Source organism: Styela clava, chromosome 13 (assembly GCF_964204865.1).
Source record: "Styela clava chromosome 13, kaStyClav1.hap1.2, whole genome shotgun sequence".
Taxonomy (NCBI): Eukaryota; Metazoa; Chordata; class Ascidiacea; order Stolidobranchia; family Styelidae; genus Styela; species Styela clava.
This window is the reverse complement of record NC_135262.1, coordinates 4,677,423-4,703,440: the sequence shown is the minus strand read 5'-3', so window position 1 is coordinate 4,703,440 and position 26,018 is coordinate 4,677,423. Positions and strand designations below refer to the sequence as shown.

Sequence of the window (26,018 nt, the reverse complement as noted above, 5' to 3'; positions counted from 1 at the left end):
GTGAAATAATGCGAGCGTCGAAAAACGCTCCCGAGAGAAAATAAGGCGACGTCGCATGTCGCCGCCTGGCGCGCCACTTTTAAACAATGGGTGATCTCGGGTGCATGCATGTCGCGTCACGTCGCCTTTCAGTGTAAACGCACCTTAAATATCTAGCAACTAGATTTCATGTGGAACTGTCGATGTTAATTTACACTCATATAGTCAAACTTTAATAAATTCATTTTAAATCTTTGATTTTTAAAGCTGATATTATTTTAAACGAGCACCTTTTCAGTATATGCACTAAAAATGATATGCATAATATGATTATGAAAACTGTAAATTATTTGATGATCTTCTGAGGGGCTCCAACCGAGAAACTACAAAGTATTATTGATTAGTAGTACTTAAAATATTCTTTACATTAGTAGTACTGGATCTTTTAAATTTGTTGTTGTCGAATTGTGTTATATCATGGTTGAAGAGGCGGCATAGCTTTGAAACTAACAAGATTGTATGTATGTGGCTGATAAAGGTGAAAGTTCGTTTATTGTAATAAAACTTTTTTATTTTTTCGTTGTGATTTCCTGTATTCTAAGTTTCTAACTAATAAATTATGACCTTCTCTAAATTGAGCAATGTATATGTCTATTAGAGAAAATAAAATATTGCTAATCTAATGAAAAAGTGTTTAAATATTAAAGAATAGTTGAGCGATTTCAGCCTTATGATGAGATATTGGTAATCAAAGACAAAACTGCAATATCAAATTAACATTAATTTTAATGACAGAATATCAATAAAAATTATGAGGAGTATTGTAAACTTATATTGGGAAGATTCACAAAATTACACTTAGGTTTCAATGCTTTAGGAATAGTTTTAATTTTGAATGTTTGCACGAATCTTTCCATTACAATATGGACGTTTGTATTTACTAAATCGAACAATGTCACTATAGGTCACGTTATTGAGTTGGGTTTCTGATTCTGGTATATAATTTAAATTTATATTTAAAGGTTGAAATTGTCTCTTATTCAGCAATTCCATTGTTTCTATACTCTATTTTCTCTTTAAGTAAGATTTTTGTCCACCCTCATTAGCTCATTTCTATGAGGCTGATATAGGTGAACGATAATTAATCTGCTTGATTTTACTATGCAGACGAAAATTGCGGTAAGCATAGTGCACATAGAAAAATAAAGTTTGAAGATGTTACCCACCCGGTGATTTTCTAGTTTCCAAAAGCTTCAGAAGATCGATGTTTTCAAGCACCCGTAACCATTCATATTTATCCATCTGTGCATGTTCTATTATATTTATACACATCATCAAGGAAACATTATGGATCCCTTGATTTTCCAAGCGGCTTTCCTATGTAAACAATTTTAAAATATCACGGTGACATTAGGAGCATTCACAGACTTTGTACCATTACATTAATATATACAAGGCGAGTTTATTAACATGAAATCAATCAAATTAATAATTGCTCTCTGGTTACTGGGTAGGGCTGGCAAATTATTCGAATATTAGAATAGCGGTTTACTATTCGAATATCTGGTAAACGGGGCGTGGACATAACACTCTCGGGCGACCGAATCAAATAATCAATCATTACACAACACACTTGCGGTTTTTTGGCGACCACGCAAGAAACACACACATCATGTCAAAGTTTTGTGTTATATTTGCGTTATAGTGTTTTTATTCATTCATTTTCGGTAGCTACGAAACTGCTTTAAGTAATGTTCAAATGAGCATAATGTGCGTCAATGTCGCGGCAATATCAAATTTTAGTGGCCCGTTTCGTAAAATTTGAAACACCAATACAAGTATTTAATGAAGTAACATAACGAAGATTTCTGAACGAATAGTCGATATATACTGATTTGTGACTAATTAGTAGCAATGCCATTACGTCAATTTCATCAGAATTATTGACAAATATGCAGTGACGACATTTCCAAAATCATATTTAACGCGAACATAACATGAACAAAAATACAAACATAGTCCGGGGACCAGTACCCAAGATATTGTTGACTTTTAATTTTACGTTGGCGATAAAGACGATCAAAACCGACACGAAAGAAAGCAATCAGAATGAAATTAATTTGCTCCAAGTTCATTCCAATATTTGCGCTCAGCGTTTGTCCCCAATGATTGCACAATATCTTTATAATTCGTCGAACAGAGTGCACAGTTTTGCGAGAAATAAAAAAAAATGACGTTCATGTCCACCAGGGTGCAAGACTTGACACATACGTAATAATAAAAACCGGCATTTGAACGGAGATTGATGGCAGGAATAATTACACCAAAATCACGAAAGATACTTATGTATAGTAAAATGTATGTAAAAATTTAAAAAGTCTACTTACAAAAATGCAAAAAACACTCCGGCGGGCCGCGGGTTTGGCAGCCTTGCTCTATATGTAGCAACTACAAAGCCGATTTCTTTTAAAAATCAGCGATATAAATCAACGCTTGTAACTAATTTAACTTTTCAATATTGTTTTTTTAATTGAAGATTCTGATGATTGTGTTTTATTTTTTATATATACAGCAAATGACTATGATTACTAAATGGTGATGATATTCTGAAGTTACAAATATAAGCTCACATTTTATTCCATGAGTTCTGTCTTTTATGAGGTGCGTTAATACCTTATTTCAGAACAAGGCTCCAGCCAAGAACCCAATGAGTAATAATGATCTACTTACCTTAGTAGTAAAATATCTCCCAATTTTGTTATTGTCCAAATTTTATTATAGCAAGGTTGAAGTGGCGAGCATAACATAGCTTTGAACCGGACAACATTGTATATACGGTATGTGGCTTATTAAGGTGAAAGTTTGTTTAATGTAATAAATTTTGTATTTTTCCGCTGTGATTTCATGTATTCTAACAAATGAATTATGATCTTCTATAAATTAATTCACTGTATATTGTCTATTACAGAAAAATTATTACATTATTAAAATATTGTTAATCTATTAAAATAGTGTTTAAATATTAAAGAAATATTGAGCGACTCCAGCTTCGTGATGTGGAATATTGGAAATTAAAGACAATCTGCAGTATAAAACTAAACATTAATCTTAATGACAAAATATTATAAAAAATATTAGGATTCATTATGAACTTGTCTTAAAATAAATACACAAAATTACATATAGTTTCAATACTTAGAGAATAGTTTTAGTTTTGAATGTTTGTACGTATCTTTCCATTCCATTATGCATGTTCGTACTTACTAAATCGAACAATGTCACTATGGGTCACTTTATTGAGTTGGTATTTCTGATTCTGGCATATAATTTGAATTAATAATTAAAAGTTAAATTGCCCTGAGGTGTTTGAATGCAGCTGGGTTAAATTAAATTCTCTGATTTGGCAATTTCATTGTGTCTATAGTCTCTCAGGTAAGGTTGTTGTCCACCCTCATTAGCTCATTTCTATGTGATTTTATGTTGAAGTTTTGTAGACAATAATCTGCTCGGCTTTACTATGCAGACTAAAAACCGTATTGCACATAGGAAAATAGTTTAAAGATGTTGCCCACCCAGTGATGTTTTTTAGTTTCCAAAAAGCTTTAGAAAATCGATGTTTTTAGATGTATTAAACGCTCATACCCATTCATATATTCAAGTTCTATTATACACATCATCGAAGAAACATTATAGCCCTTTATTGTCCAACCAGCTGATGTATGTAGACACTTATAAAAAATATCGGTTACATTAAGAGCATTCACAGTAATTAACATTCCTTTATTTGTTCAAATGATACTTCTTTTTCTGATACAGTGACTGTATTGTTTTTATGTATTTTTTGATTAGCTTGTCACATTCAGTATGCTAGATACAGAACACCGTGTTAGGTTAATGCGTTTTATCGTGCTATATTGTGAAATAACTTCAGTTAAAAAAAGGTAACCAGAGGATTATCTGTATGTAGGGTGAGAATTTCAGGGAAAATACTTTAACCGTTAACCGAATAAACTGAACTGGTTAACTGCAGCGTAGCTTTTGACATAATAATTTATAATTTAGCTTGTTATGGCTCCAAAGCAATTTAGCGTGATCTTATCCCAGTATCGCTCAAAATTATTCACGAATAGAGATAGTTCCATTCAATAAAATATATAAAACAATATATTTTGACCGAAAACTGATTCTGAATTTATCATTGTCAAATTTTGATAATCAGCAATCTTGGTACTTCAATTATTTTTCCCATTCATTGGGTCCTAATCAATACAGTTAATGATATTCTTTTGAATTAAACGCCACAGGAGATAAATTTGCAATGGCGTAATCATTGTTGAAGAAATTGTACATCCTGAAGATGATTTTTACCTGAGTCAGTTAACAGTTAAAATCGGTTAATTGATTAACCGGTTAACTATTCTTACCCATATTTTTATGTTTTAACCCAATATTGTTTAGCATACCGTATATATTGTTTACAGAAAGTTCCACATCCCTCAAAAGTGGGATTAATAATTAAAAGGTTGCAAGTAAACTTTGACATGTTGAAAACTATATGTAGGTTTATTTATGTTTTAAATTATCGGTTGAAGATGCATTTCATAAGATATTTTAGACAATATGAAACAAGCATCTAGTCAGGGTTTGTTGCAAAGCAGGGATTTTGAAAATATTTAAATCTGAACAACTTGATTTTTATCTGAATATTTTTACAAATAACTTTCTAGGCAAAGACATTTTGCATTTGTATGACAATGAGTTGAACCACACATGGCTTTCCATTGTTTGACAATTCTATCAGATGTATGCAATTGACTGTAACAGAATTAGGTCTTGTTTTGAAAAGGTAGTTCAGGCATTATTGCCTTAATATTTTTATCATTAAACATGTAAATATTAGACATTAGACTCTTTGAGATCTGGAGTGAGAACTTGATTCAACTTTCTTTTTTTATATATGATTCAGTAACTGCTTTGTGTTTAATTATAAAACCTTTTGTATTCCATGAGTAACAGTAGGCGTATGTATAGAATTTTCTGAAAGCGACGAAATAGCAATGTATTGTTTGGAACTATATGTGTAAACAGTCGTACTGAAAATTTTTTGTCTGATGTAATTTTGGTTTTGTAGTCTGTGTAGCCTTATAAGTACAAAATGGAATTGACTTTTTCGTTTGTAATAAGTCTTTGTTAAGCTATGACAAGGAATATTTGGTAGAAAATGCCAACCTGAACCTGAAATGCCAAATGATTTAAAAGTACTATATATGTGTCGACCTGGTATTCTGAGGTTAAAGGCCTGAAATTTCAGCTACTCATTTTGCTTCAATATATTTTTGCCTTGTTTTTAGTAACATTGTAAAATACTAATTCATATGTGATGCAGTTGTTTGATATTTGTGTACCCTGTTTATCAGTTTAGTCACTAGATAAATCTTTTACCATTCAAACAAATATGTAAATAGGGCAAGTCTGATGTTTTTTGAATAGTAGCGGCATGTACTTCATTCTCAGTTTTATAGCTCAGGTATCATTTTTATGACAATTGCAGGTTTTGTGTTTAAATGTTTTTATTGTTTACGAAGTATTTCTTGATATTAAAATTTTTTTTCCTAAAAACACAAATTTCAGTCATTATTTCAATTTGTATTACGGGTGTATGAAAATAGGAAAATATGATAATTTAGGGAACGAGCACAAAATGATTTGATCAACATTTAATTTATTACAGCTAAGAAAGATTATATTTAGTGCACTTGCTCATTGTAATATATTCAACATGGCTGTTGAGTTTGGCATTCAAGATAATGAACACAATAGTTTGATGATACAAAAGCTTGATGATATGAGGAAAGAAAAACGACTTTCTGATTTTACAATCAAAGTTGGAAACGAAGAATTTCCAGTTCATAAGAATGTAATGTCCGCTGGTTCAGATTATTTTGATGCAATGTTGTCTCATGATAATTTGGAAAGCAACACAGGAATTGTTGATATGAAGGAAGTCGATGTCGATTCCGTGAAAGTTTGCATTGATTACATTTACACTGGAAATGCTTCAATTACTTTTGAGAAATGCGAACAACTCCTCAATGTTGCAAATATCATGCAATTGTCAAGATTTTGTGAAAAGATATCTGAATTTCTTGAAGCACAATTGGGTCCCGAATCAGTCTTCATCATCCGACAACTCGCAGTAAAGTTCAATCTACAAGGTTTAGAATATGCATGTGATCAATATGCTGTCGGTCATCTTGGATCAATAGCAACAGAAGTAGAATTCTATAATCTTGATAAGAATTATGTTGTGTTTTTGCTGACTCATGATTTGTCATCATATTCGGAAGATTCCAAACTTGAGATTCTGCTACAATGGATCAAATTTAATGTTAGGTCTCGAGCTAAACATTTTGTACAAATGGTAAAGAAGCTCAGCATTGGCAAAATTTCTACCAGTTATGGATCATATTTAGCTATGAATGATTCATTTTGCTCAAGTTGTGCAGAATTCATAAAATTATTGTATTTGGCTGATAAACCACTTCATAAAACACAAAAAGTAAACGTCCCTTCACACTCACCGCTCATTTGTAGAGGCATATTGCTTTTTGATAGGAAGTCCGAACATATGAAATTGTACCAACCTATTAACAGAAAATTGACTCAGTTGAAATATTGCATTGATTTCTTGCCAAAATGCGAGTATATTGCAGTTTATTTGAAAAATTTCGTGTTTGTTCTTCTGCCAAACAAAAAGGTTTATCGTGTTAATGTATGGGAAGCCGAATCAAGTTGGACTGAGATGAAGAGTATGATGAAAAATCATGGAGAATATATTAGAGCTACAGTTCATAACAACTTCATTTATGTTTGTGGGAATAACACAATGGAACGATACAACAACAATGAAATCGAGTGGGAGAATGTTAAGTGTTCTAGTATCGGTCCCAATGGAAGTGCATTAGTTTCATTTAGAGATGAGATTTATGTTATTGGAGGCAATAATAGAGGTAAAAAAGTAGATAAACATTCCCCATCTGTAGGATCTTGGTCATCTGTGAAACCAATGAATGTTGGCAGACAAACTCCTGCTGCAGTCGTTTATGATGATCGAATCTATGTTGCTGGTGGGTATCTTGACTATCATTTTGATCCGGATATATCAAGTGCTGAATTCTTCAATCCAGATGATAATACTTGGACAAATGTGGCTTCAATGACAATTCCAAGAGATGAATTCAGCCTTTGTGTTGTTAACAACAACTTGTTTGCTGTTGGAAATACATCTGAGCCTCATTCTATCGAAAAGTATGATTCTGATAAAAATCAATGGGAGAAATTGACTGATTTTATTGACATCGAGATTATGTCTGCCGCCTCAGTTGCAGTAAGAATCCCATTGTATTGAGTTTGACTGTTGATGGAAGTTCAGTTTTCATGGCTAAAAAGATCATTTCTATAATACATGCTCATAATATCTACTATATAATATTGATTCCTGCCTAAAGTACATAGAATTTATTTAAAATTATTTAGTCAATCAGCCAGACTTGTTCATGTGATTTATTCAAGTTTTTCACATTTCAGTTCATGCTATTAATACAGTTTTTTCATTAAAATCTTATATTTTTGCTCATTGTAAAAATATCAAATATACTTATACTTAGATGGTCTGATTATCTTATGTTGGTTTTCAATCTGTTACATTCATTTTTTATAGTAGAGCGATGTTCCCCCCATTGTATGATTTTTTATTCGTAGTATATAAATAAATGTTTTTAATATAACAGATTGTTTGAATACCCCTATTTAGAAAGTTTGCTCAAAACTGACCCTCAATTGAAAGAGTAGTATAAGTATCATATAATAGCTTTAATTGGATATTGGCAGCTATTCATAGTATCTCTCTCCCATAGGTAGGTTAAGAAATAGTGGATGACACAAGACTTGAAATGATTCAAAGTTGCACTGTCAGGGAAAAGGCTGGGAAAAAATTTTTTTTGAGAAAAACCCACATACCATAGTATTTGTTTAAAACTGGACTTCTTTTGGCCAAAATAGTTTTATCAGACTATACATATGGCTTCATCACGCATTCATATCCTGGATTGATAATATGTGCTTTGTTTTCCTAATATTTTTATAAATAGCTTGGTGCTGATACTTCATATGTGGTTTTTTTTTGAAATTTTTTGATGTTAGTCTTTACTTTCGACTTTAAACTTTTTTGATATTCTTATTGGAGTTGTGCTTTTGATTTTATACATGCACAAAAATAATAATAATCTTCTAATGTGAGTTTAAATTTTTTTCCACAATTTTATTTTTGCCTTTTTGCTTCCACGAAAGAATGGGATATATTCACATCCTAAGTCAGAACAAGGTTCCAGCTCAGAGCTCACTGATTAATAATAATTTACTACATTATTACTAGTACTGGATTTTCCAAGTTTGGTATTGTCCAATTTTATTATAGCGTTGGTGGGCTTAGGATTGAACCTAAGATATAACTTGCTCTCCAACTTTGTATATATGTGACTGAAAAACTTTTTTGCTGAGATTTCATGTATCTAACAAATGAATTATGATCACCTATGAATCGGTACATTGTATATTGTTTATTACAGATATTGCAATTGGAATATTATTCACCTGATGAAATAGTGTTTAAATCATAAAAAAATATTGAGAGACCTCAGCTTCATGATATGGATATTGACAATCCAGGGAACTATGCAGCATAAGAATTCAATCTAAACATCGATCTTTTTGACAAAATATTAAGTTTAATTTTAAGGTCATGTTAAAAAGATTACAAGATCAGTGCCGTGAGAATTTCAATTTCGAATGTTTATATGAACCTTTATTCCAATATGAACGTTTGTAAATAGAAGTTTCAAAATTTTTGCATTGTGTTGGAAACATAATGTAAGTAAGTATGGTTTGGTGCTGACTTTTTATTTAAAATAGATTAATTTTAATATATATTGTTCGTTAATTCAAATTCTTCAAATAATGTTCTAATATTGTGGGTTTCATTCTTAGTAAGATTTCTGGTTCAATTCCCAAGAGTCAATAAATTTATACATATGCAGCCAAAAGTTCATGCGTACAAACTTCTAATGTAGATATTGTTTGACTTTGATTATACTTCCTTCAAAGGTTTTCTTTTTAATGTATATCTCGTGTTTTACTCTGAACATGGCTTCATACAAGCACACACTGACGATCACCACTCCAAAAACAATGATCTTTTTTCAGTTTGGCATTTCTTACCCAATTTTAATAGGATTTGAAGAGGTGGTGAACTTTAAGAACCCGAAACCTTTTATCTGAAAGGTCTGTATGGTTATTCCCAACAATTTACAAATCACTAGGACCTATTACCATTATTTTGTATATAAAGCTCACGCATGTAAAAATGTATTCATTCATTCATTTATCGAATACATGTCAATTTCTTAAACATTCACTATTTTTATATTACAATCTTTCATCGACCCAAGAGCTTTGCCGTTATATTAAATATGTACCGGTAATTTGAAAAAAAAAAGCAAAGATTAGCAGCTCTGTGTTAGTGTTAGTGTTAGGTATACAATATTTTGGGTGCTCCAGAAGTGTGTGTACCAAAATGGAGGTAACTAATTTTGTTCGCCTACTTTTCATCAAGTTGTGTAATGGGACTTACCATATGCAAACAGTGTGTAAATACTCTTGGTGCTCCAGAAGTATGTGTACCAATATGGAGGTAACTAATTTTGTTCGCCTTTTCAAGTTGTGTAAAGGGACTGTAACCTATGGGCATCGGGTATATTCACTTGGCTAACACAGACAGTCCCAGAACTCGTAACAGAACTAAAATAATGAAAATCGGAATGTAATTACGGTATGGCCTAGCCCAAACATGTTATTTTGAACAGACAGGTATTTTGAACAGACTTTTAAATTGAACATCCGACAGGTGCTAATATGTTGCTCACGGTACGATATTATATTATTCAGAAAGCGATGCTTCTGAATGTATTACACACTATTAACCTTTCATGTTCATTCATCTGTGCATGTTCTTTTATACACACCATCGTGGAAATATTATAGCACTTGATTGTCCAACCGGCTTTTGTATGTAAACACTTATAAAAAATTATGGTGACATTAAGTGCATTCACAGTGAATAATATTCCTTTGTTTGATAAATGACACATATTTTTCTGAACAGTGGCTCTAATATTTTTTGCAATCATTGGTTAGCTTGTCACATTCAGTATGCTAGATACAAATCATCGTGTTAGGTTGAAGCATTTTTATCATGCTATATTGTAAAATATCTTTAGTAGAAAAAGGTGATAAGATGATTATCTTTATGTCTTAACTCAAAATTAGTTGACTGTTTTTGAAGGATATACCGGTACTGTTTTAGTAGTGACATTTTTATTTTATAATATTCATCAAAGTCTGTTATACATATACTGCCGATTTCTGAACATTGTTATCCGAGTAACTTTTAAAAAATGTTAGGTGCAAAAATTGAAGTTATAATTTGTACTTTTAATGAACATTTTATATTAATATCCTTATTTATAGGGGACTCTAATCAGCCAAAATTCAACCCTAGATATTTAGCGTGTGATAACAAAGTAAGGATCCGAACCTTATGTCAGACAGGATAAATTATACTTATATAACTGACCATACGATTTGTTTCTTCAAAGGAGCATCGAATCATATCAATGTTATAAAACAACGGCCAATGAGACTTGAGGCTTTTCTATTTTCATGTGACTTCTAATATTAGTATCGCATCCACTGAAGTCTTTTATGTTTACGGTATTAAAATTGGACTGGACTAATATAGCGCCCATGAGAATTCTGCGAAACGAATTCAGGCTTTCTATTATTGGTAATGAATTATATGCGATAGAAAATAGAGAAACACCACATTCTGCTGAAAAGTATAATTTGGATTTGAACCTGTGGGATGAAATTGATTTTCCTGGAATAATTATCATGTCTACGGCCACTGTAGCTATCACAATGCCAGTCTAATGTGCATGCAGTGGGTGAAAACTTATTGAATTCAATAGGAATTAATATAATATGTCGCATCTACACAATACTAATAAAATATTGATACAAATGGTAGGCCATGTGTGTAATTGTGCTCATTTACTTTCCATTTATATAAACAAAAATCAATAATAATATTGTAAGGTGTTTGGTATAGCACGATCACCATGGTCAATATGATTTTATGTACCATGTGCAAGCAGTGTGTAAATACTTTTGGTGCTCCAGAAGTATGTGTACCAATATGGAGGTAACTAATTTTGTTCGCCTATTCAAATTGTGTAAAGGGACTGAAACCTATGGGCAGGGGTATATTCACTTGTCTAACACAGACAGTCCCCGACCTTGTAATAGAACTAAAATAAGGAAAATCAGAATAAAACCTAACCTGGTACTGGTACACATACTACGGGAGTACCTTACTTTCATTTATCCCCGACTTTCAGTAAAAGTTGTTATAATATGTTGCACCTGCTTGTTAATAATAGTAATGGATACAAGTAATAGTCTGAGAACCTAATTGTTCCATTTTACTTTTCATGAAAAAAAAAAAAAAAAAAAAATTGGAGCAAATATTGTTGAATACCGTGGGCCTTTGGCATAGCATGATGATATCACTTGATATTTGTGAAATTTTTGATTAGCTGAATGAGCCTAGTTTGAAGTTTATTTGGTGTAAAACTTTCTTTTATGGAAAATATTCGTTCAATTATGATCACCTGTATCAATATTTTTGCAAGGATCTTTTTTCGATTATGATTGCTATCTGCACATTACAGTAACTAATTTTGTTATAATAACATTCAGGTGACTCACATAAAGAATTGTATGAAATTACTGCTTAATTATTTCCTCAAATCTTTTTATCCCAGAATGGAGTAGTAAGACTTTGTTAAACTAAAAAAAACTTCATTATGCCAACACTCAGTGATGTCTGTGTCGGATAAATAACACAATTTTGAATCATTCGGCCCCCTAAAATTATTCAAACATTGTCATCATACGTCAAACTGTTGATGACTTGGAGTAAACCATTATCTGCAGTAACCACACTCCCTCCTTGCTGGCTACACTAATAATGGAGTAAATACTCGTCAAAGGTAGCTTTTGTGACTTCACAAGATATGAATTAGGCCTTTGTTTTGTTAGCAACGATGTGTTTGCCAATGAATGAACCTTATTGAATCTGGACCTTATATTGCATACTTTTAGTGTTCAACATAGGCATCTACCATTATTAATGCATTTGCATAATTATATTGTCATCTTTTAAAACATATTATAAAGTACATTCAGCTGGTAAGTTGTACCTGTCTTATTTTTGATATTAACATTTCTACATTGTTCACATTTTTTCATTATGTATACGTATTTTGAATGTGTTTTTAAAAAAAAAAACACACTTTCGACTTACTATCTGTTATTTGTGGGTTATTGTTAGCTAATTATTTTTGAGGTGGGGCACAAGACTTGACAAATTCTGAAAGGGGGGCACGGCTTGAAAAGTTTGAGAACCACTGCATTAGTAATAACCCAATAATGATCCATTATGTTTTGTATCACTACCATTTCAGTAATTCATATTGCATATTAAACGGTATATTTTTTGACGTAGTGATATCAATGGATAATTATTATGATGAATTCATATTTATATATTCTATCACAGCAGTTTTCAATCTATAAGGAAAATTAATAATACTATCTTTGAAACTTTATCTCAGTGTCAATTGCCGCTTACTCATTCAGTTTTATAGTGTTTTTGAATGTTTCATCTTCTTACTAATCTGTTACAAATTCCAGACAGTTCTTCCAGCCTGTTTTCGGTAGGATAGGATTTACATATTCATCCCGGGGGAGACAAAAGTGATGAGACGGCTTAACCATATGGCGAACCACGGCCTCTCGTCTGGTTACCATTCCATGTCAGGTATGGGATTAGTTAGTTATTTGTTTTCGGAAGCATGGACTTGATGGTGGAGGGAGCCGTAACCGACCGGGCGGTTATGTGAACCACCCTACGGCGGCGAGGAGTACAGCAATCCTCTCGCACATGACCATCCCTACATGGGATTCGAACCTGCGAACCCACGCATAGTAATCAGAGGTGCGGTGGCGAGCGTATTCCTAACGCTTAGCACGATGAGCCACACCGCGGTGCTCCCGTAGTATGTGTACCAGGTTAGAGTTAGGCCATAATTTATTTCGATTTTCCTTATTTTAGTTCTATTACGAGTTCGGGGACTGTTAGCCAAGTGAATATGCCCATAGGTTTTCAGTCCCTTCATATAACTTTATGTGAAGTAGGCGAACAACATTAGTTACCTCCATATTGATGCACATACTGGAGCTCCCCGTTTTCTATAGGTTATACAAATATTCTCATCCTAATATGTGTAAATATGTTCTGGGTTTCTATTCTTTTTATGTGGCAAGCGCGTTGCACTTGTAGTTTATTGAATCCATTGTATGTTCAAAATTCAATTTCTTCAACATTTTTTTACAAAATCCTGTACTGGTCCAAATTAAGGAATAATCCTCAATAAGTCCTAGTTATGGTTTTATTGAAACCTGTTGAAACCTAGGAGGTTTTATGTATTAGAGCAGTGGGTCTCAAACTTTATGTGCTGCGGACCCTTTATGCTTCTCTGAAGTAACCGGGGACCCCCACAATTGTAAACCGAAAACACAATAGAAGAACATAGCATAGAGCTATTCGACCGACATTAAAATTAGCTGCCACTCCTCACGTACGCAAATATCTTACTGATTTTTCTTATGTGATATTGCACATCAAGTTTATTCCTTGCATTGGTCTGGATTTAAATTTAAACAAGTGTGGAAAATCCATGTTCACATAAATAGGTGGGGACAAAAGAAATAATGATTTTAAATGCAGTAGCGTTATCCTCACAAGTCAAAACTACCGTACATGTTTTTGTGTTATATATTCATGAATATGAAATTAAAACTGAATTTTCGATTTGCACCTTTTTAAAAACTACTGCAAAAAGTGCATATGTAATGGGAAAGATATCAACATTTTCTGATATAGAAGGCATAAATTGGGATAATTCTTCGTCATATTTTCGCTGTTCAGTATTTTGCTGCTAATAGAATGAATGTGAAACTTTACAGTACCGCTAGTCTGAAGAGACCGCTATTCTGAAATGCGGTCGTGGGACTACGGCACAGTGCAAATTTCTTAATTTCAAGGTGAAAAACGAATTCCATGGAGCACCTAATTTTCTAGAATAAGTAAAATTGCATTCTAGCGACAGCAACAATCTTTAACCACCTAATATTTTGAAACATTTGATCCTGTAGATCAGGTGTTCCCAAACCGCGGCCCCCGTAACGATTTAAAATGGCCCGCCGAGCTTAAGTGAAATGGTGTTCAACAAATTTTGTTTCTACCTTTTTGTGATCTACCACCAATTGCTATGTCGTTATCACAATTTAAGTTCGTATTTATTGTAACTAAATTCAATTTTAGCGGTTATATCCCAATTATACGCCTGCTGTAGACGAACAAAATATTTTTTACAACATAAAGAATGAAATGCAAAATGACCTTAGCTTATAATGCAATAACTAAACGATCCTGCGGTTTTCGGCCCCCCTGGTATTCCCTCAAGCCTAGTTTAAGAAACACTGTATCAGAGGGCTGATGGACTTCTCCCTGTCTCAGGTGGTTCACGTTACTGGCTGGTCCTGGTTACTGAATGTTCACTCAACTCTTGTTTTCTGTGTAAGATTTACTATCGAGTTTCGAGTACATTACAGATTACACAACCATTTTTCATTCCGGAAGTAGTAACAAACATATGAGAATTTTTCACAAAGCAAATTTATTGTAAATATGAAAATTTAAATGAATTTGCTGAATAATTTTTTCTGATAATAGAAGTGTTAATGATACAAAATGGTGTTTACTTTTTCGTCTATACTAGGCTATATCTGTGATAGATAAATCTTTTTCCATTTGAAGTAAATGTAAATATACTCAGCAATTCTATTCCACCTGGTTTTTAAGGGCATGTATCAATTTGCATGGCTGCAGGTTCTGTGGTTTATTCATTGCTTTCGTGCTACTGCTTGATTTTAGAAATTATTATCGAAACACGCAAACTTCATTTATTATATTCTTTCATTTTGTAGACATGAGTGTGTGAAACACGAAAATATTATATTTGGTGAATAGAAGGGGCAAAAATATTTCATCAATATTAAATTTTATTTTCAGAAAAAAGATTATATTTATCACACTTGCTTATTGTAATAAATTGAACATGGCTGATGATTTTGGCATTCAAGATAATGAACACAATAATTTGATGATGCAAAAGCTTGATGATATGAGGAAAGAAAAGCGACTTTCTGATTTTACAATCAAAGTTGGAAATGAAGAATTTCCAGTTCATAAGAATGTAATGTCAGCTGGTTCAGATTATTTTGATGCGATGTTGTCTCATGATAATTTGGAAAGCAACACAGGAATTGTTGATATGAAGGAAGTCGATGTCGATTCTGTGAAAGTTTGCATTGATTACATTTACACTGGAAATGCTCCAATTACTTTGGAGAAATGTGAACAACTACTCCATGTTGCAAATATCATGCAATTGTCAAGATTTTGTGAAATGATCATAGAATTTCTCCAAGCAAATTTAGATTCTAAATCTTTCTTCATCATCCGACAACTTGCAATAAAGTTTAATTTGAAGGGTTTAGAGAAATCATGTGATGAATATGCTGTTGGTCATCTTGGATCAATAGTAAAAGAAGAAGAATTCAACAAACTTGATAAAGATTACGTCATGTTTTTGATCACCTACAGATATTCATCATATTCAGAAGATTCTAAATTGAAAGTTCTCTTGCAATGGATCAAAGCTGATACTGAGTCTCGAGCTGAGTATTTTATAGAAATAGTTGGGAAGCTTAAAATTGGTGACATTTCCACCAGTTATGGTTCTTATTTAGCTATGAATGATTCATTTTGCTCCAGTTGTGCAGAATTTATGAAATTATTGTATTTGGCCAATAACTCATGTGATAAGGTTAAAGAAGTGAATGTATCTTTGTCTTCTCCTATTTATAATGGAGGTGTTTTGCTTTTTGAAAAGAAATCTAAAGCTGTGCAGGTGTATTGCCCAATTGACAAAACATTCAATAAGTTAAAACAACTCAATGAGAACATGCTAAGTGGCAAATGTACTGCAGTTTATTTGGATATATTCGTGTTTGTTCTTCTGCCAAACAAAAAGGTTTTTCGTGTCAATGTATGGGAAGCTGAATCAAGTTGGTCTGAGATGGAGAGCATGATTAATGATCATGGATCACTTATTAGAGCTGCAGTTCATAACAACTTCATTTATGTTTGTGGGAACAACACAATGGAGCAATACAACAACAATGAAAACAAGTGGGAGGATGTTGAGTGTACTAGTGTTGAACCCAATGAAAGTGCTTTAGTTACATTTAAAGATGAGATTTATGTCATTGGAGGCTATAATAGAGGTAAAAGAGTTGATAAATATTCTCCATCTGTAGGATCTTGGTCATCTGTGAAGCCAATGAATGCAGCAAGACGAACTCCTGCGGCAGCCGTGTATGATGATGGAATCTACGTTGCTGGTGGGTATAATAGAACATCAACAGCTGAATTCTTCAATCCAGATGATAATACTTGGACAAATGTGGCTTCTATGACAATTCCAAGAGATGAATTCAGCCTTTGTGTTGTCAATAATAGTTTGTTTGCAGTTGGACATATAAATGGACCTTATTCTATTGAAAAGTATGATCCGGATAAAAATCAATGGGAGAAAGTGACTGATTTGGCTGACATGGAGATTATGTCCGCTGCTTCAATTGCAGTGGGAGTTCCATTGTATTGAGTTGCAAATGATAGTTCTGTTTCCGTAGTTAAAAAACACATTATTGCATTTTCATACTGTAGTGTAGAGATTACTGATTTTATTATATCGCATTGATATTTTTTAATACAAGCAAGGTAGTTTATAAAAATAGTTTTAGGCAACTACTGACAGCTATATACAAATTTCTCCTTCCTGTAGATAGGTCAATAAATGAATGTTGACAAAAGACTTGAAATAATTCTAATTTACTCTGTCAGTGAAATGAGTAAAGAGACAATTATACAAACGGATTGCCTTTCGAAAAGTCTAGCTTAACACGTGTTTAATTATTATTTACCTTCGCTCAAACATTCATATCCTGAATTAGGAACATGAGCATTGTGTTCTTAATATTTTTATATATAGCTCAGTTCTGATACTCTATATGTAGCAACTTTAAGAAAAATTTCTAAATATTAATTCATGCCTATAAGTTTAATCTATTTTATTTATTTTTCTTGTAGTTGAATTTCTGATTTTATTTCTATATATGCAGCAAATATTACATGCACATGGTAGTGATTACTAAATCAGGGTATAGAAATTCAATATAAACTTAATCTTCTTGACAAAATATGAATTTACTCGAGTTTAAGGGTGAGCTTTATATTGAAAAGATTCACAAATTAAGTATAGGATTTAATTAGTTTTAATTTTTTAATGTTATGAAGAACACTTTATTCCAACAATGACGTTTATACACACTAAATAGAACAGTGCCAATATGTTTCATTATTGAGTTAGTATTTCCGGTTTATACTTTAAATCAGGGGTCGGCAAACTACGGCCCGTGGGCCAGATCCGGCCCGCGGAACAATATAATCCAGCCCGCGACGCTTCACTGAATTATATTAACAAAACAACTGTATTGACGATTATATTCTTCACGTAACAATTTGTTTTGAGACACTAAGTTATATTCTAACTTAATAAGTAGATAATTCACAAACACTCGAGCCTATAAATTGATTATAATTAGACAAATCGCAACAGAACGTAAAAAAATTGATGCTGAGTGCAAATGGTTTAATGGCGCAGAAAATATTCAAATGATCAATCCTCGCGCGCTGCTTGAAATTTAACTCAAATCTGTGTGAAAAATGTGATTCATTGGCCATTTCCTCGGTTTTTAACTTGCGGCCCGCCAATGATTTGCAACCTTTAATTTTTGCCCGTGAACGACAAAAGTTTGCCGACCCCTGCTTTAAATTAATAATTAAAGTTTGAAAATTCCCCAAGATGTTACAACTTACATTGGATTTTCCGATTCAGCAATCTGCTTTACATGTATTTTCGTCCTAATTGATTTTTTAAAATGCTTTCTGTTTCTTTGCATTTCTAGTCAGATTTGTTTTTACTTTTTTCATTTTTGATTTTCGTCCACCATCATCTGCTCATTTTTTGTGATTTTATTTTAAACTTTTATCGACATTCAACCTGTTCTGCCTATTTAATTTTAGCAGTGGAACCTTTCCTAACAGGACAATAATTTACATAATGTAAGTAACCTTCAGACATGTTTGAACTAAGATATAAATAGGCATACTAGCCACAGCACTTAAGGAACAAGTCTATACTAGTGTGGAGATTTTATGATTGTGTATTTTAGATTCTTATAAAAAAAAATTATTTGCTACATTTGTTGCTCAAATTCAGCAACAAGTTGTCGTAGGATTAGATGACTAACTAAGGCTCCGGCTACCCTTCGTCTACTGCTATGACTCAATGTTTTTTGTTTTGTTTTTAGCTTTATTATGTGTTTATTGCTTTACATCAGTGGTCGGCAAACATTTTCTGTGTTAATTTTAACTAACTAACGGTAACTATTGGTAACGGTAACGAGATAAATCATTTTTGCATTAAAATTGAGGTCATTTGGAGCCAGAAAAAATTTTGTTCGTGGACCTCAGTTTGCCGAACACCGCCTTCCATTGATTCTTCAATTAACAGTGGAAATAAATATCTGAAACTGCATACTAATTCCACAGAATCCCATTGCCATAAAGACAGTTTAGTGGGGTTCAAATTCTATGCACACGATAATGATTGCTAAATGATTACTAAATTGGTTAATGATCTTTTGAAGTTTCTAATATAAATTTTAATTTTTATACAAACGTTGAATTTTACCTTTCTATGAGGTGTTCATGTATATTAGCTCAGAACAAGGCTCCAGCCAAGAACCCATTGAATAATAATGATCTACTTACCCTAGTAGTGCAAAAACTTCCAAGTTTGTTTTTGTCCAATTTTATTAAAGCAAAGTTGAAGTGACGGGCGTAGCTTTGAACCAGACAACATTATATATATATATTATAATTTCGTTTAATGTAGTAAAATTTTGTATTTTCCATTGCGATTTCATGTATTCTGACAAATGAATTATGATCTTCTATGAATGCATTGTATATTGCCTTATACAGATATTAAAATACCGTTAACATATTTAAATTGTGTTTAAATATTAAAGAAATATTGAGCGACTCCAACTTCATGATGTGAATATTGGCAATCAAAGACAATCTGCAGTATCAAACTAAACATTAATCTTGCTGACAAAATATTAACAAAAATAGCAGGATTTAATGTAAATTTACATTGGAAAGATTCACCAAATTACATATAGGTTTTAATGCTTTGGGAATAGTTTTAATTTTTGATTGTTTCATTCATGAAACTTGCCATTCCAAGATGGACGTTTGTATTTACTAAATCAAACAATGTCACTATGAGTCATTTTATTGAGTTGGTATTTTTGGTTGTGGTATATCATTTTAATTACCGGTAATGGTTGGAATTGTCTTGAGGTGTTTGAATGCAGCTAGCTTACATTGAATTCTCTGATTTAGCAATTTCATTGTGTCTATAGTCTCTCCAAGTAAAATTTTTGTCCACCCTCATTAGCTCATATCTTTGTGATTTTATGTTAAAGTTTTGTAGACAATCAATCTTCTCGGCTTTTCTATGCAGACTAAAATTGCGATAAGTGGTGCACATAGGAAAATATAGTTTAAAGATGATACCCACCCAGTCATGTTTTAGTTTTCAAAAAGCTTCAGAAGATCGATGTTTTTAAATGTATTACGCACTCATAGTCATAACCATTTATATTCATTCAATGGTTTTATTATACACATCATCGATGAAACATTATAGCCCTTGTTTGTCCAACAGGCTTTTGTATGTAGACACTTTTAAAAAACCTCTGTTACATTGAGAGCATTCACAGTAAATAACATTCTATTGTTTGTTCAATGATCCTTATTTTTCTTAATCAAATGACTCCATTGTTTCCTTTGCATTTTAGATCAGCTTGTCACATTCAGTATGCTAGATACAGATCATCTTGTTGGGTTAAGGCATTTTTATCACGCTATATTGTAAAATAACTTCAGTAGAAAAAGGGTAGCGAGGGGATTATCTGTATGTCTTAACCCAAAATGGTTTGACTGTTTTTGAAGAGTATATTGTTTTCGCAATGACATTCTTATTTTATCAGAGTCTGTTATACATTTATTGCTGTTTTCTGAACTTCGTTATCCGAGTAACTTTCACAAAATATTAGGTGCAGAAATTGAAGGTATAAGTTGTGCATTTAATGAACATTTCATATTAATAGCATAGTCTATGGGGGACTCGCCACGGCCTAAATTCAATCTTAGATAGTTAGCGTGTGATAACAAAGTAATGAACCGGAACCCATGTCAGACAGCATAAATTATACTCATATAACTAGCCGCAGGATCTGACCATATATTTGAATTCCGTTTTTGGGCTCTGAATCAATCTGAGTAATAGAACAACTAAACCTTGAAGATCCTATTGTGCCATATAACTTCTTATATTTATATATATCACACTTATACATATCATATCAATAAAGTCTGTCATAAAAATATTTTTGAACATTCTCTATTTTTCGGTGACACGCCAGATCAATATGTTCCTATGCTTGTACTAACTACTATACCCATGCAAAGAGTAGTTGATTTAATAAAATGTTTGATTTTAGCATCACGAAACGATTAAGCCTACGATATATATTGAGGTTTAATATTATTATCGTTTTTTTCAGATTTAACTTGAATTGAAATATATGGAGTCAAATGATTTATACTTTCTCATCTATAATATGCAGATAGACGATTTTTTTTCCATTTTTCAGATTTTTGTTTCATCTCCTATTTAAAATATAATCGAAAAGGTTGTGAAGCTTGAACTATGGCATTCAATTTGAGTATTGATAAGAATTCACACAATACATCGATGATGAAAAAGCTTGATAATATGAGGAAAGAAAAGCGTCATTCTGATCTCACAATCAAAGTAGGAAGTGAAGAATTCCTGGTTCACAGAAACATAATCTCCGCTGGTTCTGATTATTTTGATGCGATGTTGTCTCATGATAATTTAGGAAGCAACACAGGAATTGTTAATATGAAAGAAGTCGATGTCGATTCTGTGAAAATTTGCATTGATTACATTTACACTGGGGAGGCTTCAATTACTCTGGAAAAATGTGAAGAGCTTTTCCATGCTGCCAGCATTATGCAATTGTCAGTACTTTGTGACAATATAATTGAGTCCTTGAAGAATAAGTTGAATCCAAAATCATTTTTTCAAATCAGAGGAATCGCGAATAATTTAAACCAACCAACGCTAAAAAAATATTGTGACGATTACGCTTTCTTGAATCTCGGAGCCCTGGCAAATCAAGAAGAGTTCAATAAGATAGACTTTGAATATATTTCAATACTAGTTGGACGGAACAATATATCTTACTCGGAAGATTCTAAACTTTCTTTGTTTCTAACATGGATTAAAACTGACCCTGAGAACCGTAAAAAGTACATCGTCGAAATGGATAAATTGATGCAACTTTCAAAAGTATCTTCTGAATATGCGACATATTTGTCTGAAAAATATCCGATCTTTCAAGAATCAACAGACCACATGAAAATGCTGATTCTAATGTTTTCTAAAACCAAAGGGGAACCAGTAGCGATTCCTATGCATGCTCCGGCTGCAAATAACACTTTGATACTTTTGGGAACATTCCAACCAAATATAAAAAGCACGAATTCCACAAATTCATTGAGATATAGCTTTAACAATTTTACAGCTGTTGTTTGGAGACAAAATTTGTTCGTTTTTACGAGTTCTGCAAAAGTATATCAATGTGCGTTTCATGTTAATGGATTCACAAATTGGTCAGCAAGGGCAAACACTAAATTCTCTCACAGGCAGTTTCTGAAGGTCGTTGTTTATAAAGATTTTGCTTATATTGTTGGCGATAACTTGATTGAAAAATATAATCTCACGAATGACATATCAACCAAAATTGACAATATCGCGGTTGTGTGCTCTTATTGTTCTTTGGCAGAGTGTGGGGGATTTATCTATGTTTTAGGTGGCCATACAAATTCCACACATAGTGGGAATTTGAGATCTGTCAACAGATACTGCCCAGCATCATCCTGCTGGAACGTGGTGAGGTCGATGAACGTTGCAAGACAGATTCCAGGAGTGGCTGTTTATAATGGAAAAATTTATGTTGCAGGTGGATTCGACACTGCCAAATCATTGTCAAGTTGTGAATACTTTGATCCACAAACTTGTCTTTGATGACAATTCCTAGAGATGGATTCAACTTATGTATTGTAAATGACTCGTTGTTTGCAATAGGTAATAGACTATCAGTTCAAGGTGCTGAGAAGTATGAATTCTGTAACGGGAACTGGAGCAATGTTACAGAGCTCGAAAATTTGAACATAGAAGCATCCGCTTCCGTGTCTTTGCATTTAGAATCGACCTAAATATTCTTTTTACTGATTGGTTTGCTTGTATAAAATATGATCTACTGAATGCTTGATTATTATAACTTTACTTTCCATATGTAGTGCCTACTGTGGTTTTTGCTCGGCGGGTTGACCGCGACTGGCGTTGATTTAAATGTTATACACTTTAAATATATATCCGCCAACTCACGAGCCTCTCGACAAACATCCGACATTTGTTCCATATTTCTTGGAGTGCTGGCCTAGTTAGATGAGTCGCATTATTTACTTTTATAATGACATGTGTTATTTTCATAACATGTTCAATTCATTTCTTATTTTGGTCAAATACCATTTGTATTTATTTGTATAAATACCGTTTCAGCCCTCCTGCGTGAGGGAGGCCAGGGTTACTGGCGATGTACCGCAATAAAATGACTCATAATCAAAAAATGTGTGATATATCCGACAATGACGCATCTTCAACAATCAAACCTAGTACGCCGCCATCGTGTAAATTATCTAATCTTTGTCAGCCGGGCATGACATAGCATGTAGGTGACTTTCGTCTATATTTACGAATTGGCCAAGTTCGATAAGTTTTCCATTCATTTCACCGAAAAAAAGGTTGAAACCAGGTGTGATGATGTCAATCGGTCTTAAGACAATTTTCCCTTGGTATTTACGATCAAGATGTAATGGTAGATTACATTGGCCATAGTAGATAACTTGATAGGTAAGTAAATCACAGACGCCACTTCCATCACAGTAAAATTCGAATAAGGTGATTCATTGCATACGTCAGGGGGCGGCAACCTACGGCCCGCGGAGTAATATAATCCGGCCGCGATGCTTCACTGATTTATAGCAACAAAACAGCTGTTTTGACATTATATTCTTTACCGATATTTATAATCTAACAATTATATTATAATCTAACAAGTATAAAATACACAATTACTCGTTTAATGTGTCTATAATTTAATTATGGTACTCAACTCAGGTTGTGTACCAGGTTAGGGTTCAGGTTAGCGACACCTTGGTGCGCATACTTCAGGAGGTCCTTAATTATAATTAGACAAAATGGCATCAAAACGCAGAAAAGTTGATGCTAAGTGCAAAGGGTTCCATGGCGCCGAAAATAATGAAGTGGAATTTTTCGAGATGCAACGCAATAAGGAAATAAATCTATATTCTATTCGAGAGATGTATCACTGCTTGATTTTTATTATGAAAAGTATCATCCGTTCGGTTTTCAACCTCCTAGAAATATGTGTGGCCCGCCAATGACTTGCAAGTTGCAACCCCTTAATTTTGGCCAGTGAGCGACAAAAGGTGGCCGACCCCTGGACTACGTCATGCCTTTCCCCAACCACAAAAAAAAAATTCAAAAAAAAATTTCATCTTTAACCACTAAAAATTTCAAAGCAATTCATCCAGTGATCGAAGAGAAAAGCGGTTTTTTAGGTTTTCCACTAGATGTCCAAAAAGTGTCAAAGAACAACAACAACAAGACCAACATAATATTGAAACGATCGTTATGTCCACTTCCAGGGATGGCCAATTCGAATAAAGTATTCGAATATCTCGTCATTCGAATATCGGAATTCACGTTCATAAGAATATCGGATATTTGTGTGACGTCACACATTTTCGACGCCGCTTTCAAGACGTTTCCGTTGAATGAAGAAAACATTCTCGATAGAAACTTGCGCGTGATTGTTTTCATCACTCATCAGCGTAACGTGTTATTTAGGCCCGTAAACGCCTTTACGATTGTGTTATTTTCGCTAAAACGATAATTTTCACGATAACGATAACATTTATTTTATTTTTGTACGCGCACGGAATTGTAAATCTGTAAATCTGGTAAATACGTTCATCGGCTGCGAGTTTCTAAAGACAACGCAACCTTTTTGATTGAAAAGCGGCAATTTAAAATACTGAAAATAAAACCGTAAACAATATAAGTTTTATTAAAGCCCGCGAAAATCTAAAAAACGCTTTTCTAGGCAGTGAAAATCGCAAAATTTCGTATGCCTCTGGCACACGTTATGTTTGGTCGGCGTTTAGAAACATATCGTCACTAATTGAGGGCGGGATTCGCCTGATTATCCATTACTTTAAATTGCCGTCGAATATTTTCGTGTTACCACGATACAAGGTTTGAAACGCGACTGTTTCCCGGGTTGTGAGGATGTATATAATATAATTAATCTAAAGTATATTCAATCAATTTTATTGTGATGAAATAAATTTTACTCTGACATATTACAGCATATTTATAGATTTTTCGAACGGTTTTATCTGAAAATAATCAGAGTGGCAGCATTCTGATCGAGCGGAGTCACTGTTAACAAGTACATCTAAATATTTGCTGAATTCGCAAAATACGGATCAAAACAATATTTAAAAAGGCAGTTTCCCTCACGTTTTTATTTTTATGACCGCTGATTGCAGTGGTATATAAGAGTGGTGAGGATTTTATTTTGTCGACGCAACCTCAGGTTAAATTGAAGACAATTAAATTAACAAAGCAAGACATTTTAAATATGCCCGTGTCGGTCACGAATTCATCACTTTGCACAACAGAAAAATATATATTTGTTGTTATATTATTTGTTGTAAAAGTCGGACTCTTTTAACAGGTGGCATAATCGCGGCGATGAATATGTATTTTTTAATTTACTGCTAAACTTTATATGTATATTCATTGTATGAAATGAATTATACACTACACTTAACAGGAGATTTTTCTAACGGCGATAACGAGTTGGCAAGATTGCAAAAATACTTATTAAAATAAATACATCAGGCAGTTTATCTCGTAATTTTAGGTCACAGATCGCCGTGGACCGAATAGTAATGTTTTTTTTTGACATAAGAAGAAGCAACCGCGAGTTACGTTGCACACATTAAATTAATATATAAAGATATTTCAGAATCTCGTAGTTGTCATGGATTGAATATTTTACGTAACAGGAAGATCATTATACGCTGAAAAGACGGCTCTTTTAACGAGCGCGGAATCGCGGTGGGTGTTACAGGCGGCAATGGGAATTTCCGATTTTATTCCAAACACAACAATATGTTACACATAATAACAAAATGGATCACATAAATTAATATACAAATATACTGGTAGGTAGAACACTCTAGGCTTAAATATTAAAATTTTTAAAGGCATAATGGATTTTCGATGGTTGTTGCCTGTATTGCCAATAAATTTTAGTACTCTCAGAAAATATACACAATTATCCGAATACAAGTA

The 26,018-nt window shown here is 33.1% G+C and overlaps 3 protein-coding genes across 3 annotated transcripts; all 3 read left to right on the top strand.

Annotated features, from left to right (window-relative positions):
* Positions 1–3,713: 3,713 nt before the first annotated feature.
* LOC144431324 (kelch-like protein 26) lies at positions 3,714–8,103 on the top strand. The gene has a single exon (XM_078119322.1). It carries the CDS (start codon positions 5,759–5,761, stop codon positions 7,385–7,387), a length of 1,629 nt encoding a protein of 542 aa, XP_077975448.1. The 5' UTR covers positions 3,714–5,758; the 3' UTR covers positions 7,388–8,103.
* Positions 8,104–15,298: 7,195 nt separating this feature from the next.
* On the top strand, positions 15,299–18,946 carry LOC120332211 (kelch-like protein 6). Its single transcript, XM_039399414.2, has one exon. It carries the CDS (start codon positions 15,339–15,341, stop codon positions 16,947–16,949), a length of 1,611 nt encoding a protein of 536 aa, XP_039255348.2. The 5' UTR covers positions 15,299–15,338; the 3' UTR covers positions 16,950–18,946.
* Positions 18,947–19,081: 135 nt separating this feature from the next.
* On the top strand, positions 19,082–23,177 carry LOC120332216 (kelch-like protein 38). Its single transcript, XM_078119480.1, has 2 exons — positions 19,082–20,550; positions 21,136–23,177. The coding sequence occupies exon 2, from the start codon at positions 21,192–21,194 to the stop codon at positions 22,593–22,595; it is 1,404 nt and encodes a 467-aa protein (XP_077975606.1). The 5' UTR covers positions 19,082–20,550; positions 21,136–21,191; the 3' UTR covers positions 22,596–23,177.
* The last annotated feature ends 2,841 nt before the right edge of the window (positions 23,178–26,018 follow it).

Excerpts from the sequence above, each read along its gene's own strand:
- LOC120332211 (XM_039399414.2), top strand. The coding sequence starts at position 15,339 with ATGGCTGATGATTTTGGCATTCAAGATAATGAACACAATAATTTGATG.
- LOC120332216 (XM_078119480.1), top strand. The coding sequence starts at position 21,192 with ATGGCATTCAATTTGAGTATTGATAAGAATTCACACAATACATCGATG.
- LOC144431324 (XM_078119322.1), top strand. The coding sequence starts at position 5,759 with ATGGCTGTTGAGTTTGGCATTCAAGATAATGAACACAATAGTTTGATG.